The 21,128-nt window shown below is 40.2% G+C and overlaps 1 protein-coding gene across 7 annotated transcripts in view; it reads right to left on the reverse strand.

The window, feature by feature from the left end:
- Window positions 1-21,128, reverse strand: part of TBC1D4 (TBC1 domain family member 4) — a gene marked incomplete at both ends in the record, with an annotated part of 205,081 nt that overhangs the window by 54,475 nt on the left and 129,478 nt on the right. For all 7 annotated transcript variants that reach the window (XM_080690091.1, XM_080690090.1, XM_080690089.1 and 4 more), the window contains 6 exons: window positions 1,346-1,465; window positions 3,234-3,344; window positions 3,584-3,675; window positions 9,630-9,762; window positions 16,907-17,011; window positions 20,798-20,887. In XM_080690091.1, coding sequence (XP_080546217.1) covers window positions 1,346-1,465; window positions 3,234-3,344; window positions 3,584-3,675; window positions 9,630-9,762; window positions 16,907-17,011; window positions 20,798-20,887 — 651 coding nt within the window. The remainder of the gene's footprint in view (window positions 1-1,345; window positions 1,466-3,233; window positions 3,345-3,583; window positions 3,676-9,629; window positions 9,763-16,906; window positions 17,012-20,797; window positions 20,888-21,128) is intronic.

Consider the following 21,128-nt stretch of genomic DNA (forward strand, 5'->3'; position numbering starts at 1 on the left):
TGGCAATTGTCAAGAATACAATCAAGTGGGGCATGGTGCTTGTAATCCCAGCATTGGGGAAGCTGAGACAGGAAGATCACGGTTTGTGGACAGCCTCTACTACTTAGTGATGCCCTTTGCAACTCAGTGGGACCCTGTTTCCAAATAAAGAAAAAAAATGGGTCCAGGGGTATAGTTTAAGGTAGAATGTCCCTGGGTTCCATCGCCAGTACTGGAGAAAAAATAAAAAAGAATACAATCAATAATAAATATTGGCAAGGATGTGGGGAAATAGGAATTCTTCCACCCTGTGGTTGGGACTGAAATTAGTATAGCTGTTATGGAGATCAGTGTAGATATCCCTCAAAAGACTGGGAAAGGATCCACCATATGACTCAGCTGTACCACTCCTGGGTATCTTTCCAAAGGAACTAAAGTCAGATTATCATAGTGATACATGCATAGCCATGTTTATACCAGCACAATTTACAATAACCAAATTAAGAATCAGTCTAGGTGTCCATCAACAGATGAATGAATCACAAAATTGTGGGATATACAAACTATGAAATTTTACTCAACCATAAAGAACAAAATTGTGTCATTTGTAGAAAAACAGATGGAACTAGAGAATATTATGCCAAGTGAGACTAGCTTGTCACAGAAAGTGAGGAGAAACTCCAGGAGCACACTGGAGGGGCTTAGGGGAGGGAGGTGGGGGCCAGGGAAGGAGACTTAATCAGAGAAACACTTCAAACAGTGCTATGTACATACATGAAACCACCAACACCAAACTCAATAACACGGACAGGGAAGAGGAGGAAATGGGGTGGGATTTGAGAACCAAGCACTATGTGCATGTATATCCCGATCACTCCGAACTTCATTACGATATATGATTATAATACACTAAGAAAAGTATTTTTTAATAAAAGGGCATTATTAAAAAGTAAGATAAAATTGGTGTAGTTCACAAACAAAAATGGCCAAAGTTGATCGGCTAAGTACTCAATAAGTATTGAATTATCCTGATAGTACCAAACCAGGAGAGTCTATGTGTCTCCTATATTAGAATCTCCATATGTTTTATCTCATTTAAGTGAATCATGCAACTATTATGTTTACTACATAGTCTTTGTGCTTGAAAATTTTCAGGAGAGAAACTTTATAATTTTCTAAGGGAGGGAATAACAACAAAAATGTCAGATACGTATCAAACATAAAAAGTGTTCATTGAATTAAAGTTATCTTTGTACGATTTTTTTCTTTTTTTTTTTTAACAAAATCTTGGAGACCTAGCTGAGAAAGAAACAAAACAGTAAGCAAACAGATGTGTTTCGCTGAATGCCCCTCAGTTTGGCCTTACCCTTGAGAAGATATTTTCCAGTGAGCTAGTTAAAGATCTCTTGGCTTTATTTTTCAGAATGTCGAGTTTAAACCTTCCACCACTTGTTGCATTTTCTGGGATTGTACTGTTTGAAACAGCCTGGTGGAAGAAAAACAGAGAAATTTTAGTTTGGACATCTTCAAGGTTAAATGAGGCTTTAAATACAGGCTTAAGACTAAGCCATTAAATAAAACACACAAGAATTCTTCCGTAGCTCTATTAAACAGTAATAATTTAGGTTCCACACTGTGAACACAAAGATTATATTTAATGTTTAATATTGTAAGTAGTAAAAAAGCAAAAATGAGATCATTCCTTCATGCCTTTCCTTTCTACTAACATATTTCTGCTTCATTTAACAAAAATTAGCCTTGAGATGTGAATTTTTCTGCTGTTATTTTGGTTAACAGCTACCATCATCCTTTCTGGAGTATAGGGAATTATATCCCAATTACCTAGAAAAACACAGTAAATAAATTTCAAAGAACAAAGCATATTAAAAACCAAGCTGAATTCTAGCAATGCCTATTATATAATTCCATTTTCATTTATGAGCAAGTTACTTGTCTTTTAGATTGTTGGGTATTCATTGATAATACTAAACCATTTGAGAATCTATGATGGGCCTATTACATTAGGCTCTCCATATAGTTTATCTCATTAAAATGAATGACTACCATGTGCATTATGTGGTCTTACTGGTGGAAATTTTTCAAAACGGAAATATTATTATTTCCTATTATAATTTCATGCACAGAAAGTACATGAAAGGGTCAAGTAGTAAAGCATAAAGATTGTTTGTAGGTCAAGGTGGTCAAAGAGAAAAGGACATGACAGTACCCAGACAAGGACACAGACTTCCCCAGAACTAGGAGCAGGGGGTTGTTGGCAAAATAATGCTGCCTAGATTGCTTAGGGCAGAGAGAGTCAGTAGTTAAAACAGAAGGAGCAGTGATGGTAACACGAGAACATCATCCTGGAGGAAAAAACCCAGAATGGTCTTCCATGCCAGAGCAGTAGGAGGAACACTAATCTGATTTTTCAGATGAGAAGCACCCCTGTGAAAGTCACATTTTAGATTTTATTTCAAGGGAGAGTTCAAAAACACAAGAGAGGCTGAGACAGGAGGATCACAGGTTCTTGGCCAGCCTGTGAGGCAACTTGGTGAGGCCCTCTGCAACTTTGTAAGACCCTGTTTTCAGGAAAAAAAAAATTTTTTTTTTAAATAGTGCTGTTTGCCAGGTGTGGTGGCGCACGCTTGTAATCCCTGCGCTTGGGAGGTGGAGACAGGAGGATCGCACAGGTTCGAAGCCAGCTGCGCTGGCTTAAGAGACCCTGTTTCCAAATAAAAAAAAGTATAAAAAAATAGATCTGAGAGTGTAGCCCAGAGGTAGAAGGGTTTCCAGGAACCCCAATACCGCACCCCCCCAAAAAATAGCGCTGTTTTGTAGCTCATAGGTAAATGCCCCTGGGTTCAATCCCCAGTGCCACACACACACACACACACACACACACACACACAAGTTCATTCTATATCATGAACACATGACTGCGTAAAAAAAAAAAATTCTTTTACATTTAAAAGCTATCACTTATTTAACTCAATGTGCCAGTCAATTCTCTAAAATACAGAAGAAAAAAAAATCAGGACGTCAGCCCTAAAGAAGGTGAGAAGACAAAGGCAAGAACCTTCCTTCATATTTTCTGGCTATTTTAGCCCAACACTATATAAATAAACACTATATAAATAAATAAATATATAAATAAATATATATAAATAAATATATATAAATAAATATATAAAATAAATAAATATATAAATAAATATATTTAAAAAAATAGGGCCAAGGAGCGAGCTTCGTCTCACCGCTGGGCCCTCCCCGATGTGCACGTGTGTCTTCTGCTTGGCTTCGCACAGCTGCCTCAAGTGCAAAATCACAAGTTCATTTTCTTCCTGGTCACTGATTGGCTTCATTTTCTGTTGAACAGACAAACCAAGAGCACATGATGGCAACATTGCCTCTCTCCTCTTCCTTTACTCTCACTTAATCTTACCTGCCTGGCAGATAGACGTAAACAGCACTTGGCTTTTCTGTTCTACCAATAGGTCCTATGGGACTTATGTCTTTACCTCCAGCTGGAGGAAAGAATGAGGAAGCTCCCCACATCAACACATCCAACTTACATTTTATTCAAGAGAACTGCAAATAACTGTACCTGAACGCGTTCGAATATGTCGGCCTGCTCATTATCTGTCAGTGACGAGAGATGCCTCTGTATCACCAACTTGGCTCTCGGAGGGTAAAGACCTGCAGAAAAGGAAGCGGGAAATCGTGAGGCGGAGGCTAGCCGCAGAGATCTCGGTGCACTGGGTGCTATTCTTCACCCTTTCCCAGAAGGCTCTGAACTTCCATCTTCTTAGAGAGAAGCATTCCAGCCTCCAACACACCACAGGACACAACACCGAAATGATTAAAACCTGATGCCAATTGGGCATGGTGGCACACACCTGGAACCCTAGTATTTGGGAGGATGAGACAGGAGGATTACAGGTTCAAGACCAGACCGAGCAAGTTAGCAAGAAAGGCCTTCAGCAATTTGGTGAGAACCTGTTCCAAAATAATATAGTGGCTCAGAGGTAGCATGCACCTGGGTTCAATCCCCAGTACTGAAATACGTAAAATGCTATTAAAAGGCAGGACTAAGCTGAGTGTGGTGACGCACGCTTGTAATCCCAGTACTTGGGAGGCTGAGACAGGAGGATCGCAGGTTTGCAGCCAGCCTCAGCTACTTACTGACTCACCTACTTACTCACCTCTGCAACTTGGTGAGACCCTGTTTCAAAATAAAATTTAAAAAAAAAATAGGGCTGTAGGCGTAGCTTGGAGATAAAATGACCCTGGGTTCAATCCCCAGTACTGAAGAAAAAAAAAAAAAGGCATGACTAGACTGAGAAAGTGATCTGTCCCCTCATGAGGTCCTTGTTCTGTGTCAATAAAGCTTCAGGGATAACCTTAGTGTTTAATGCACTTTTGGTACTATTATTTTACCAAGAAATTGGTTACTTCTTTATATTGAGATAGTTATAAATCTTTTACATTCTTACACATGATATACATTAAACTCGAGGGTCAAAATATTTCACTAAAACATTTATGTTTTTCTTTTAAGGAAAAGTTTAATTCACATTTTCAATAATTCAAATAACCTTCCAGTTCAGAGGTGTGTGTGGGTGTGTGTGTGTGTGTGTGTGTGTGTGTGTGTGTGTGTTGCTAAGAACTGTCTGAACCCAGGTGCATGCTACCTCTGAGCCATACCTCCAGCCCTTTTTCTTTTGGAACAGGGTCTCACTAAGTTGCTGAGAGTTTTCCCAAGTTTCCCAGGCTGGTCTCAACCTGTGATGCTCCTGTCTTGACCTCCTAAGTAGTGGGATTACAGAAGTGACCCACCACATCCAGCTAACATTCCAATTTTAACACAGATTTCCATTGCATAGTTAGTATTTAGCATTGCTACTAAAATTACTATAAACAGAATATCTAGCTTGAACTGGTAGTTTTTATTATTTTTATTTTTATTTTATTTTATTTTTTGCAGGTCTGGGGATGGAACCCAGGGGCATTTGACCTCCGAGCTACATCCCCTGCCCTATTTTTTATTCCTTATTTTGAAACAGGGTCTCACTGAGTTGCAGAGGGCCTCACTAAGCAACTGAGGCTGTCCACAAACCACGATCCTCCTGTCTCAGCCTCCCGAATGCTGGGATTACAAGCGTGTGCCACCACGCCCAGCTTGAACTGGTAGTTTTTAAATCATTTGTTATTATAAGGCTAGCTTTCTCAGGCTACAGTGAAATACATTATGTAATGTTAAGCCATTATTTGAATATTTTCAATATATTCATTATTTACAAAGAATAAGATAAAGTAATTGACTGAAATTACTTCTTTTTTCTTTTTATGCAGTACTGGAATGGAACCCAAGGACATTCTACCTCCGAGCTACACCCCTCCAGCCCTATTTTCTTAGTCCTTTCTTTTATTTTATTTTGTGTGTGTGTGTGTGTGTGTGGTACTGGGGGTGGAACCCAGGGGCTTTTTCTACCACCGGGCTATACTCCCAGACCAATTTTATACTTTATTTGGACACAGGGTCTCACTAAGTTGCTGAGAGCCTCACTAAGTAGCTGAGGCTGGCTTCGAACCTGTGCGATCTTCCTGTCTCAGCCTCCCAAGTGTTTGCCACCATGGCTGGCTTAGTCTTTTTTTTTTTTTTTTTTTTTTTTGAAACAGGGTATCACTAAGTTGTGAAGGGCCTTGCTAAGGAGCTGAGGTTGTCCTTGAACCGCGATCCTCTGGTCTCCTCCTCCTGAATCCTGGGATTACAAGCATGTGCCACCATGCCCGGCCTTGAAAATACTTTCCTAAAATTTATTTTGCTAAGTTTTCTTATAGAGCTGAAAAATAAGCAATATCATAACCTATGAGTCTACTGTGCAGTTTTATAATTGTATTTATTTATTAGAAAATACTAGGTGGCAGGTAACTGAAATAAACACATTTTTTATTTTTTATTTTTCTCTTTTTTGTTTTGTTTTGTTTGTTTTTGTTTTTAAAAACCCCTGTGTCAAAAGCTAGCTTTTAATACATGGCAGCCGGGGAGCTGTTCTTCTGTGCACAAAACCCTGACCTAGAAGCAGGTCATCTATGAATGGTTTAGTGCCAGGTTTCCCATGAATATTCTTTGTGTGACTGGAGAGAGGGCAGCCCCCTTTCCGGGCATGTTCCATGATTTGTTCACATTTTAGCCACTTTTTAAAGTAAAGAACCATTTAGATATCTACAGACAGCACAGAAGAGAATCACTTCAAAATACCCCTTGGGTTAAAACAGGTAAAATTCCCGTCACAGTGGCTGTACGGGTCCAGAGCTGGCCAGCTGTGGCCTTGCTACTGCAGCATCTGTATTAAACTACTGCACAGTATGGAATGAAAATAAGACCAGTGTCTGCAAACTTCTCTGCCTCATTTTTCTTTGTGCAACACACAGCAAAGTTCTAGGAAAGTCTTTATGATCTTACACAGAAAACTAAAACCCATTTTGATGACGGGAACCTCTCACAATCCTGCTGGAAAATTTTCTGTAAGAGGTCCTCAGACAATATATCATGACATAGACTCACATCCCCAGATGATAAGGAAAGACTGATGTAAGGCTGCAAACAGGCGGAGGGAGACCAGGGCCAAATAACAACTAACAAGGGGGGATCCAGATGGGATCCAGAAGCAAAATTTCATCAGATCAAATGAGGCATTGCATCTGGATAATGGCATCGTGCCAACGTTACTGTCCTGTTCTGATCCTTGTGCTGCAGAAGGCATTAGCAAGCAGGGAGGAACATTTGGAAGCTCTGCAATGTCCTATAAATCTAACAGAAGATCAAAGACTTTTTTGAGGTAGTATATGGTATTACTCCAAGTGTTTTCACAGATAGAGCATATATATGCTGTATGTGTTGCTTAGCAAATTATTTTTCATTCAACAACATAATTTCTGGATATATCCATGTTAACATATAGTTCAAATAGACGCGCATTAACTACTTCATAACATAAACATGTTTCAATGATGATACTGATGGACTTTTAAATTTTTTCTGATTTTTCATTCTTTACAAATAACACAACCTTAAAAATGTCACCCTTTGCACCCATATAAGATTTTCTCTTAATAAGACACGAAACTTCTCATTGAGAGTGTGTAAAATTTTAGGTTAGTGAGTTTATATCATCTCCCTAAAATATATATGCCAACTTATATTCTCAGTAACATATATATGTATATATATGTATATATATGTTACTGATAGAATATATATATATATATATATATATATATATATATATATATATCAGTATCACTAAATTTTTTTTTTTTGCGGGTCTGAGGATGAAACCCAGGGGCATTTGACCTCCGAGCTACACCCCCTGCCCTATTTTTTATTCTTTATTTTGAAACCGGGTCTCACTGAGTTGCAGAGGGCCTCACTAAGTAGCTGAGGCTGTCCACGAACCACGATCCTCTGGTCTCAGCCTCCCGAATGCTGGGATTACAAGCGTGCGCCACCACGCCACTAAAATTTTTTGAGTTAATGAGTACTTTATTTGTGTTTTCATTTTCACTTCCCTGATATCTAGTAAAATTCAGCAACTTCTCATTTTCATTATTGGATTTTTAAAATATGATTTGGATAATTTTCTGCTGAGTAGCCTTTTTCTTATAAAGTGTTTCACAAGTGCTGGATACCAAGCTTCTAACCTCATTGTTTAATGCTTAACATTCCACTTCCCAATAAGCAGTTATCACTATGCAAACACTTAAAAATCTGACTGTCAAATCTGTCAGCATCGGCTGGGCAGGGTGACATACGCCTGTCATCCCAGCACTTTAGAGGCAGAGACAAGAAAATAGCAGGTTTGAGGTCAGTGATTTCATGAGGCCCACAGCAACTTAGCGAGACCTTGATCAAAATAAAAAAATAAAATCAGTCTGGGGTGTAGCTTAGAGGTGGAATGTCCCTGTGCTCGATCCTTGGGAATAAAAAAAAAAAAAATCTGTTAATGTCCACTTTTGAGAGGTTTTCTTCTGGGATTGGACCCAGGGGTATTTTATCTCTGAGCTATACCCCCAACCTGGTTTTATTTCCTATTTGGAAACACAGTCTTTCTGTCTTTATTTTGAAACAGGGGCTCACTAAATTGCAGAGAGCCTCACTAAGTAGCTGAGGCTGTCCGCAAACCACGATCCTCCAGTCTCAGCCTCCGGAATGCTGGGATTACAAACTGCACCACCACGCCCGGCTTGAACTGGTAGTTTTTAAATCATCTGTTATTATAAGGCTAGCTTTCTCAGGCTACAGTGAAATACATTATGTAATGTTAAGCCATTATTTGAATATTTTCAATATATTCATTATTTACAAAGAATAAGATAAAGTAATTGAGTTTTTCTTTTTTTTTTGCAGTACTGGAATGGAACCCAGGGGCATTCTACCTCCGAGCTACACCCCTCCAGCCCTATTTTTTTAGTCCTTTTTATTTTATTTTGTGTGTGTGTGTTACTGGGGGTAGAACCCAGGAGCTTTTTCTACCACCCATCTCAGCCTCTCAAGTACTGGGATTACATGCATGTTCCACCACGCCAGGCTCTTTCCCCTTTTTATCTCTAATTGATCCAATACCATCTCCTTGGTAATTTAGCTCCCCAAGAGTGGTTTATAATGCTCCTTGACCATACACAACAATAAGTTCCATTTTTGTAAATATTTCATGTTTAAAAATAATATGTGTTGTATACAATTATACATTTTAAAATCTGAATATTCCATTGAACTAAATAGCTTGAGACCACAGAGTTTTGGGGAAACTCTGTAAGTACTGATGTTCATCAGTGTTCTGTGTACCTTTGATTCCGCTTCCTATGAGACAGAAACCACAACGTGCGTTGAGGCAGAGACAATCCCCTATACTGCCCCAAAGTGAGCGCCCGTCCCCTCTACGGTAACACCTATCATGCTGAGCTGAATGCTTTGCTCCCATGTCTGGCTTCCACTATGTACTGAAAGACAGCTGGAGGCAGAGCCCATGTCTCAAACACATCCGCACATTGCCTGGCCCACAGAAGGCACCTAACAAGTGTCTACTTCTTCTCTCTTGCAGTAGATTCCAAACTTCTTTTGTTAGGAAGAGACAAGGAGAAGAAAGAAGAGTTGGGTCACCAGGGTCCCTTCTCCCTCCTGCCCCCCACCCCAGAATATACTGTTGTCAAAACCCTGCTTCATGATATCACCTCCATTTTTAAATGTCATTCACAAATATCCCTGGCGAGCCAAGCAAGTTTCACTACAGTTCTCAACCTTGAGAGGGAATAAAAGGAAGAATTAAACAGCTATGATGGTCTTGGCCTCTCTTCATCCATTCAACAAATATTTGGGCAGTTCCCACTGTGTAGATGGCAGGGCTTAAGAACTGTGGGAAAGACAAGCCCAGTCCCCAAGTTTGCCTCCAGAAAGAGAAAAGAGAGACGGAAAGTCAAGAAACTAAAGGAGACCGATGGCACATTCAAACCTGCCTGGACACCAGAAACGGTTCTTTGAGCTCTCATTTCACAGAGACACAAAGAACCATTCAACGGCAGCGGGGGCTTTCTCATTTCCCAAGAGCCAAAGCAAAATTCTCCCTTGCCAAGGCCGAGTTACACTGTACCTTCAATCCTTTCGCAGAGCTTATGCAAAGAGTGCATGGGGCAGGCTTCACACAGCTTGATCTGCGTCTTGGCGCTCTGCAGCGCCGCCGCCGTGCTGAAAGCCTGCTTCAGAGTCAGCATTACCTCATCGACCTGCAAGAAGCAACAACGCACCGGTCCATAAAAATTGGCTTTCATGGCAACATTGAAAAGCCAGCAGCAATGTGAGCTTTTATTGATGCTGACTAAATAGTAAATAATAGAACTTTGATGACCACAGAGCTGCCAGGGAGAACATATTAAATCTTGAAGTAAGACTTTTTATCCACCTAATTGAAAGGTGGATGAAATCAGACTGTTTCAGTGTGTGCAACATAGTACTAATCTGTTGCTGGGATGCTACTTTCAAACCCGTGGAGGGCTATGCTATCATGGACAGTCTGATTAGTAGGTCGGGGCTTTCTATAATTAGATGGTTCATCAGATAAAGACTTCTCTGGAAGTTCTGTCTGCCATATATAAGGAGTACAAAATAGGTTCAACATCACATTCAGGAGACTTAGCTAATGAATTTCCTATTTACTTTATTCTTCTGGGTCACACTTAGGGTGAAAATTTTAAAAAGCATGTGTTCAAGTCAATTCAAGAGGGAAATTATTTCATTTAAATAAGAGTAAGGAAAGTCTGCACACACTGATGCTCTTTTCTCTACGGCTTCCAACAGGTTACCATTCCAGCATCAGTGATCTGTGACAGCATTCTGACATCACCGTGCCAAGTCGCTGAGTCTCACCATGTAGCCAGAGGCTTGCCAAAGGCCAACTGGCTTCCCCCTTGCTCTCCTGTGGACCCAGTCAAGAAGTTTGAATCTGGCCTTCTAGTTTCTTGGTTGGGTCTTCAAAACCAACTAACCTCTCATCTTCAGGCAAGCAGGGACCACAGAGGGCTGTCTCTCCCTCTTTGTGACACTATCACCAACTTTCCTCTGTTTTATAGCATTTAGTTCCAATTTTCTAAAACCTACACAGCAGAGCTATTGAATCCTAAGGGCTATATTAAAAACTATTTCCTATGCTTGGCAAACCATTTATTTATTTATTTATTTGTTTGTTTGTTTTTGGCGGTACTGGGTATGGAACCCAGGGGCATTCTACCTCTGAGTGACACCCCCAGCCCTAATTTTTTTATTCTTTATTTTGAAACAGGGTCTCACTGAGTTGCAAGGGGCCTCACTAAGTAGCTGAAGCTGTCTGCGAACCCAGATCCTCCGGGTGCCTCCCGAATGCTAGGGTTACAAGTGTGCGCCACCACGGCAAGCCCTTCACCATTTTTTAAAAATTCTATTCTGGCCTAGTTAAAGAATAAGTTACTAATGAAAAGATTTCATCTACTTCTGCATTTGTGTGCATGAGGAACCTGGAATATAAAGAAATTTTATCCTTCCAATATGAGAGAAAGCAAAGATCAAACACTAAGTAAGGAGTCGGTCAATAGTGCTGTTTCATTAGTATTACTGACATTAAAAAGGCTCATGAATGATTTCACGATATTCCGTAAATTAAGAGTAATTATCTATAAAATACTATTTTATATTATAATGAAAAATAAAGATTTCTAATTCAGAACTAGAAGCAATGCATATTTCATTCCTTTCAACTTTTTTCCATTTGCCTCTTTTTTGTACTCAAAGGTAATTTAATTATTTGTGCATATATTTATTCATTTCTATTTTTTTGAAATACTGAATGTGAAAAAAAGGCCACTTCACTGGTGTATGAAACGTGTCTACCTACCAACTTCTCCCAGCCACCACCACATCATTAAAAACTTTATTTGACTAATAAAACATGTTTTGGGTTTTTTTTGGGTGGTACTGGGGGTGGAACCCTTCTACCTCCAGGCTACACTCCCAGACCTATTTTATATTTTTATTTGGAAACAGGGTCTCTTAAGCCAGCGAGGGGCTTCGAACCTGCATGATCCTCCTGTCTCTGCCTCCCAAGCGTGGGGATTACAAGCCTGTGCCACCACACCCAGAGAAATGTTTTATTCTCTAACCCTCACTATTTTTTCCAAATGACCTATTCCTATCATGAGATCAGCACATCTAAAAGTTCAAATTAGTGCACTATGATCCCAACAAGGAAAAGATCACAGGTCATGTCAGAAGGTTAAAGGCAAAGAAATGCCCCCAAATAAATCAATCCTAGGCAAACAAAAATAAAATATTCTTGGCATTACCATTTGGCAGAATCACATTCCCAGTGAAATATATTAGACTAGACAAATAAAACTAATTTAAGCCAGGCATGGTGGAGCCAGCCTGTAATCCTAGAATTTGAAAGGATGAGACAGAAGGTAAACAGGTTCAAGGCCAGCCTCAGCAACTTAAACCTCTTTCAAAAAATAAGAGGGGAGGGATAGGGGTATAGTTCAGAAGTAGAATGCCACTGGGTTCAAACCAAAGTGGAAAAAGAAAAAAAAAAGAAAAAGTTAATTTATAATAGTAAGGGGAAAAATCCCAAATGAAGATAATGCTCATAAACATTATTCATCAAACTTGGGCATTAAAGCGCATTTTAGAATAACTCTAAGAATCACATGTGTAAAGGCTACAAAAACACATGTTGTCTTACTGTCTGGAAAAACCTTAAATTTTCAAATTATCCAGTAAAAAATGACATCCGTCCTATTTTTTAAAATTTATTTATTTATTTTTTGTGTGTGTGGTGGTACTGGGGTTCCTGGAAGCCCTTCTACCTCCGGGCTACACTCCCAGACCTATTTTATATTTTTGAAACAGGGTCTCTTACGCCAGCGCGGCTGGCTTCGAACCTGAACGATCCTCCTGTCTCCGCCTCCCAAGCGCGGGGATTACAAGCGTGCGCCACCACGCCCGGCCGACATCCGTACTATTTTAACAATCGTTTTAAGGCAACGTTCTACTTCAGCGGCTGACCAGCCACCCGCACCACGCACAATGCCGAGCTCTCTGCACTTTCTACCCTCAGCCGTTCCACCATATTCTACCCAGTCTGGTCCCATACTTCTTGTTCCTAGGTAAATGATGCAATTACTTGCTTCATTCTTCATATTAATTAAAAAAAAAAACAGCTATGCGTTGTGGCGCACGTTTGTAATCCCCGTGCTTGGGAGGCGGAGACAGGAGAATCTCACAGGTTCAAAGCCAGCCTCAGCTGGCTTAAGAGACCCTGTTTCCAAATAAAAATATAAAATAGGTCTGGGAGTGTAGCCCGGAGGTAGAAGGCCCCTGGGTTCCATATATATATGTATGTGTATATATATATGTGTGTGTGTGTGTGTGTGTGTGTGATATATATATATATATATATATATATATATATATATATATATATATATATTGTGATATATATATATCACAAATTAGTGCCGATCCCTGAAACACCTACAACTTAATTACTTCAAACACAGATCCCAAACCTGAACTTGTCTCCTTACCTGTTACCCTCCTCACTTCACTCCGTGCCTATTAGAGATTTATGTTTACAAGTTTAATCAACACTAGACATAAAAGGAGGATGCGTTTTTAAACTCTGTACCTCATTCATCTATCAATATGCTAATATTTCATTTATAATGAAATTCCATGCTTATTTCATTTACTATGTAAAAATTTTGGCTCTTGAGTAGCATGGATTTTTTTGGGGGTTATAGTTTTCCTAAATATTTTTTCTTTTTATGGAATTTAGATTTTTTTTATCTATAAGTAGCAATAACTTGCACTTGTATCAAATTCTTTAAGTAAATTTTACAGAAAGCACTTTTAGTGTGTGTGTGGGGGAGGGGTGAGGAACTGGAGAACTGAACCAGAGTTGTTCTACCTCAGAGTTATACCCTCAGTTCAGTTTTTGTTTTGTTGGGGTGTGTATGTGTGTGTGTGTGTGTGTGTGTGTGTGTGTGTGTGTGTGTGTATTTTGAAGCAGTGCCTCCCTAAGTTGCAGATGGCCTAGGTAAGTTGCTGCACTGGCTTCAAACCTGTGAGCCTCCTGTATCAGCCCCCCACGTACTAGAATTCCAAGAGTGTGCCACCCCACCAAGGTAAGAAAGCACTTTTGAAGAAATAATATTTTCTAGCTGGACGTGGTATTGCATGCCTGTAATTCCAATTCTTGTGAGGCTGAGACAGGAGAATCACGGGTTAGTGGTCAACCTCAGCAACTTAGCAAGTCTCTTGGCAACTTAACAAGATGCAGTTTCACAATAAAAAATAAAATAGAAGCCGGGCGTGGTGGCGCACGCTTGTAATCCCAGCATTCGGGAGGCTGAGACCTGGAGGATCACAGTTCGCGGACAGCCTCAGCTACTTAGTGAGGTCCTCTGCAACTCAGTGAGACCCGGTTTCAAAATAAAGAATAAAAAATAGGGCAGGGGGTGTAGCTCGGAAGTCAAATGCCCCTGGGTTCTATCCCCAGACCCGCAAAAAATTAAAAAAATAAAATAAAATAAAATAAAATAGAGCTGGGGGTATAACTTGGAGTTAGAGTGCCCCAGGGTTCAATTGTCAGTATCAAAAAGAAAAGAAATGATATTTTCTAAAAATCTAAGGAGTTGGTTAAACAAGATTAGCTACCTGCTTACAGCTCTTTAAAGAAAGGAAGAAGGGAAGGAGGGAGGGAGGGTGTGAGGGGAGGCAGGGCTGGGGAGAGAGCTCTAAGTACCTAACTTTCAGGGCCCTTCAGAACATGATACTGTTTACAAATTCATAACAATTGTTACAAAGAAGCAAAGTAAAATGCTAATTGTGTATTCCTGGTACTTAGATAAGTCAGCACGTATGGTTTTGCAATACTTTTATGTGAATGCCAAGCCACATCAATCACAACACAGCTTAGCCCCATATTACTTAACTGACTACTTGCTCTGTTCTGTTTGTTGGTGAGCTGTTCTTTTACGCTGAAGGAAATGTACATTTAATGTTTCTTCTGGCTTGCTGCTCTGATGTCTCACTATTCAGTTAAGATGCTTACTGATAAAATTAAACAGGCTTTCACAGATCCTAGGAGGGGCCTGTTCTTAAGAATAATGAGGTTAAAACTCGGACTGAGACAGGAGCTGAAGTAGCAGGAGGGCATTCACGGGCAGAGACATCTGCTGCCGGAGTCACAAAACAGACGGGCAAAATGAAAAAGACTAAATGCTAAGAACAAAAATCTGTGAAAGAGATTGGAGCCACGCATGGTGGCGCACACTTGTAATCCCAGTACTTGGGAGACTGAGACAGGAGGATCACAGGTTCAAGGCCAGCCTCAGCAATTTAGTGAGGCCCTCCGCAGCTTACTGAGTCCTTGTTTAAAAAATAAGAAATAAAAAAATAATAAATGAAATGAACTAAAGGGGATGTAGCTCAGAGGTAGAGTGCCTCTGAGCTCAATCTCCAGTACAAAAATAGACAAATTAGAAGATAGATAGATAGATAGATAGATACAGAGAGAGATTAGAAATAAGAGGGTCCAGCACAGTTTTCCTTTTCATCTAAATGATCCAGCCTAAAGTTAAGGCCAATACACTAATCCCATCACTGAAAATATAAAACTATGGGGCTGGGGATGCAGCTCAGGGCTTGCATACATGCAGCCCTGGGTTTGATCCCAAGCACTGCAAATAATGAAAACAGTAAGGAACTACCAAGCCCAGTCCAGAAATACAACAGGAATCAGCTCTGAGCCAAACCATGAGCTCAATAGTCAGTGTAGTGACAGGTTGTGTAGAGAGATGATAGATGAGGGTTTGGCGGGACCTAAGAGACCTGGACACCGGGTGTTCAGAGCCCCGAGGAAGGGGCTATGAAAGACTCAACTCCTGAAAAAAAGGGAGTCAGAAAAGGCTTCAGGAAGCCGGGCGTGGTGGCGCATGCTTGTAATCCCAGTACTTGGGAGGCTGAGACAGGAGGATCCGGGTTTGTGGCCAGCCTCAGCTACTTAGTGAGACCTTCTGCAACTTAGGGAGAACTTGTTTCAAAATAAAGAATAAAATATAGGGCTGGGAGTATAGCTCGGAGGTAAAATGCTCCTTGGTTCCATCCCCTGTACAGCAAAAACAGAAAAAGAAAGAAGAATGAAAGAAAGACATAAATGTCTATGAAAGTGTACTTCTGTAAACTCTTCAAAGAATGATGATGTACATATCTGAAAGTTTGTGTTAAAATGGGTAGGGGAGACAGCCTAGGCAGAAGAATAATAAAAACTTTGAGGGAAAATAATGAATATATTTCCTGGTCACTCAGTTGGATTTCCAAGCCTACCTGATATATTACCTCTCAGATTCTAACTATTCTATAGTAAAGGGCAGGAGCTGGGAGGAGGGGGTTATGGAGGAGAACATCTGACTTTCAGATTTCAAAGAAAGGAAATACATGAAGTATTGAAAAAATAAAGAGAAAGGTAATGAAATAAAAGGAGGGGGAGGAAGCAGAGTTCTCTACTCTCCTGAGAGAAACATTATCTACTCTGAGGTGTTACAGAAAATAAGAAAATAAGACATAAAAGCCAGGCCTCATGGCACACGCTTATAATCTCAGTACTTGGGAGGCTGACACGGAAGGATCAAAGGTTTGAAGCCATCCTCAGCTACTTAGGTCCTCTGCAACTTAGTGAGACCCTATTTCAAAATAAAGAATAAAAAAATAGGGCTGGGAGTGTAGCTTGGAGGTAGAATGCCCCTGGGTTGGATTCCATCTCCAGTACTAAAAAAGAAAAGAAAAAAATGCTGGGCGTGGTGGCGCACACTTGTAATCCCCGCGCTTGGGAGGCAGAGACAGGAGGATCGCCAGCCGCGCTGGCTTAAGAGACCCTGTTTCCAAATAAAAAGTATAAAATAGGTCTGGGAGTGTAGCCCGGAGGTAGAAGGGGTTCCAGGAACCCCAGTACCACCAAAAAAAAAAGAACAATGGTCTTTAGATCTTCCCATTTTTTAGATGTTTCTGACCTCTTAAGAACATTCATGGTAACATGACTGGGTTTGATAAATCCAAGGAAATGTCTAGGTTTGAGAACTACCATAACACCTTGTTTTTGTTCCTCTTACTTTTGTGTTGTCATGAAGTATGCAATCCTGTTGCCTTGTTAGGTCAGATGACTCCTCATAAACCCTGTTCTTGTCCATGAGCAGCTAAGAATCTGGGCAAAACCAAAACTGACAGTCCTAACACATTCCTAGCTGCTCTCTTCTTTTCCCTCTGAGGCATGGGTTCTCAAGGGATGTCTCCTGCACAGCAGAGTTGCAGGCAGACGCGCGTGGAGGCGTTAATACCACTCACCAGAGACTCGCTGGCACACTGGAACACGTAACAAATGTACTGGCTCAGCCCTGGCTCCGGAGACTCCCGACAGATAAAACCGAAGTGATCCACGTGCTTTATACCCTGGAGCAGGGGCAAGACGTGCAAGGCGGCATTTAGTGGGATGTGTCCATTTTTAACAATATGGAAATCAACATCAACTCTATGCTTTCCTGGTTCCCAGAATTTCTCCTTCACAGCAATGGGGTAAGACAATAATGTCATAGCAAACTTGATACAGAAGATATGGGGTGAGACTGACTCAGATTGTTTTGTTTCTGATAAATGCTCTGTGACTCAGGGATACCAAAGTAAAAATACTGATGGCATGATTCACTGTGTGGTCTTCTTAGAATGGCAGTCGCATGACTCTCCGTAAACCCTGTTCTTATCTAATATGAAGCTAAGGTTGAGATAAACTACAAATGACAATACATGAATTAAATGTGATCTAATTCTCTAAGGTATGAATAAAAATATTAGAATACATGTCTACTTATAGATACTCAAAAATACACAGCTGCCAGGCGTGGTGGTGCATGCCTGTAATCTTAGTATTCTGGAGGCTGAGACAGGAGGATTGCAGGTTCAAGGCCAGCCTCAGAGACTTAGCAAAGACACTGTTTCAAAATAAAAAAAAAAATAAGGCAGGGGGTGTAGCTCAGAAGTAGAACACCCCTAGGTTTGATTCCAGGAAGGAAGAAAAAAAGGAAGAAAGGGAGGGAGGAAAGAATTGGCCAGTCTGCTAAAAATAAATAAATAAATAAATAAATAAATAAATAAATAAAAGATGTTTTTAAAAAATTATTGTAGGAGTTAATTATCTATACTCACAAATCATTGTTTCGGGGCCTGGGCTAAATAACTTCAAGTATATTAATAAAATTTCAGAACATCCGTAACTTTCATTCCGTTTGAGTACACACACACCAATAAGAAGATGACGCCTTATTATTTCAACAGTAAGCACAATTTTGAAAAGCCACGTGGGCCAAAAGATGCAACACTGTACAGAAATCACCCAAAACTAAGAAAAAAGAAAACGGACTTTGAAGTCGGATTTATGCTTACGTCTTGGCTCAACTAATCTGCTAGATATGAGGTATGGTGCTAATAACTACCTCTGCAGTTCTGTTTCTTTTTCATTATAAAGCAGCAGCAGCAGCAGCGGCAATACCTCTTGTCAGGACTGTTTGAGATTTAGAGCTGAGGAATGTCTATGCCAGTTCCTGCAACGCTTGGTAAATGGGAGCCATGATTCTTGTGATAATTGGTTCCACCTATCCAATGGATATGGGAAAAAGAAATCGCCTCTGGTAAAGAGAAGTCAGTGGGGAGGAGTAAGGCTCCTGAGAAGCAAAGCTCAACATGAAACCACTCCCCGGTGGTTAGACTATCCATGGGGCTGGGGACGCCGCTCAGTGGTAGCGCACTGGCCTGGCCTGTGTGAGGCCCTGGGCTGGATTCCCAGCCTGCAGATGGGGTGTCTCTTTACAAGCTTTAATACTAAATAGGAAAATGCATAGATGCTCATTAGCCCAGCTGGTCTGCAGGCCGTGGCGAGGTTCCCAGTGAAGAAAACCACTCCCTTCTCCCAGGTTTGCCAGGAAAAGAGTCATACAGATTTTGAAGAAAGAAACATCTGTAGGTATGCAGCATTCAAAAGCAGGCCTGTTAATGCCGCCCCATTAAGGCAGCTCAGCTAATAAGAACCGCAGAACTACTCAGGAAGGAGCCGGGCTCACCTGCCCGGGGTTCTCTGCCTACCTCCGTCATGTTTCTATTTACTTCTTTTCATGAATGAGAATATCAGGAATACAGAGACTGCCTTTAATAAAAATAAAAAGGGACAACAAAGATCCTACTTGAACTTCCAGTTTTAGATGTTTGGTTTGGCTGGATTTTTCTTTTTAACTGGTTGCTTTTAGACGCTCAATAAGCATTTTGAGTTTTCTTAGTAGGAGGCTGGGGGACACAGGGCAGAGAAGTGTGTGTGTTTTTGGATGCCTCTTGCTACTCTGGGTAGCAGGAACTACATTTAGTTTATACGTCACTTTCTCTCCAGTCCTTGATACAAGGCCCAATGTGCAGAGAAGGCCCATTCACTCAACATTTACTGAGCACCTAAGGGTTAACTTTCACCTCAATTTATCTTATTCTAGTGTCCCACAGAATAGAGCATGAACGCAACAAGACCCATGCTGTTGTAGAGCTTACGATCTTACGTTCCCCAGTAAACAGGTAATTTCAAACATATAATAATTTTTCAGGTAAAATAATAACATTTTTTACCAAATTTCTGAATCCTTCAAATAGGAATTTTACAAGTTGCAATATATATTCTTTTTATATTCAAGATACTGCCGCTCTCTAAGTCACTGGAGTAGAGAATGTTTATATATACAACATAATTATATGTCTCTGGATAATAGAAAAAAGACTAAAACAAAACATTAGAAGCAAGACTGTTGAGCTGAGACTGAGCCAACCAATTAACTTGTTGTATAAAAACTCTTGTTATCCTTAGAGGGAAGAATGTTTGTATATCATACCTATAACAACGCTAGCTCCAAAATTCAAAAAAGAAGAGGAAAGGAGAAAAAAGAAAAGAAAGGAGAGTGTCACAATTACTTAACATTAAAATACAGAGACTTCAGCCAGGCGTGGTGGCACATGCTTGTAATCCCAGCATTTGGGAGGCTGAGACCAGAGGATCGCAGTTCGCGCACAGCCTCAGCGACTTAGTGAGACCTGTTTCAAAATAAAGAATAAAAACATAGGGCAGGGGATGTAGCTTGAAGGTCAAGTGCCCCTGGGTTCCATCTCCAGACCCGCAAAAAGAAAAAAGAAAATACAGAGACCCCAGCAATGCCCACATCCTTAAAACTCCTTAAAACTACATTAAATCACCAGACCAGAAAATAAATTAATTCTCCATTCTTGGGACTTACTCACAGGTGTCTTCGTATTTTAAACTTTCTTCATTTAAATTTAGAAAACTTCCTCAATTCAGACATCTTCAAAAAACTCTTGCTTTGCTAAAATATATTCAGGTAGCTCTAACTTTTGGTCAGATCCTCTAAAATATCACTGTGGTACTTAGAGCCCTAGTTGATGTCTAACATTATAATCTTGTACACATTAACTGCATCAATTACAAAATATTAAAATACATAGTTGGTGAATTAAAAATAAAACCCAAACATTTCTTCCGAACTTCAGCTCTGGCATTAACAGAAGCTACAAAAGACAAAGTTCTCCTTTCACTGTGGCTTGTGGTACAAAGAGCAGGCGTGACTTGGTGACACCCGCGTGTGGCCCTGCCCAAGGTCCTGGAAAACATCACTCATAAAGCATCCTCGGAACCCACCACCAGAAATTCCCTCAGCGCGAGGGATTTGAGGAAGAGTCAGGACGTAGAGAAATGTTGGCCAACACAATGACAGACTGTTGGGACTGACACTGGAGGATGCTATCACCCTCACAGACACAATGAGCAAATTTTAATTGTTAAAAATCAATTCTCAGCCAGGCATGGTGGTGCATGTTTGTAATCCTCCTACTTGGGAAGCTGACATGGGAGGATCACAGGTTCATGGCCAGTCTCAGCTACTTAGTGAGACCCTGTTTCAAAATACAGAATAAAAAAAAAAAAAAAATAGGGCTGGAGGGAGGTGTAGCTCAGAGGTGGAGCACCCTGGGTTCATCCCCAATACTGAAAATACACACACACACACACACACACACACACACACACACACTCACAAATTCTCTTTAAAATAAATGCAAAGGAGTTTAAGGCCAATTATTATATGCATAATTGTGAATCAGGACATAATTGGTTTGTTAAAATACTATAACTATACATACCTGAGAACAAGAGGAGATATCTTTAAAATTCTTTTCTAGCACAACTGATTTAGTGTCTGGACTGATAAGGTTAATCTCAAATCGGCCAACCTTGAAAATAAAACACTCCAATTAATTTCAGTTCAAATATCCAACTAACAATATAGATTCAAATGCCACATTGCAGATCTATTTGACACATGCTCCAATGACCAATTTAACCAGTATTTTCACTACAAAAATCAGTTATCTCAAAATATTTATTTCCTTTGTCAACGAATAATGAAAATGAAATTGGTCCTAAATTATAAGATAAAAAATCTTTTTTCAGATTAGAAACGATTGTCATAAA

The sequence above is a fragment of the Muscardinus avellanarius genome (assembly GCF_963383645.1).
Source record: "Muscardinus avellanarius genome assembly, chromosome: 2".
In the NCBI taxonomy this organism is placed as follows: Eukaryota; Metazoa; Chordata; class Mammalia; order Rodentia; family Gliridae; genus Muscardinus; species Muscardinus avellanarius.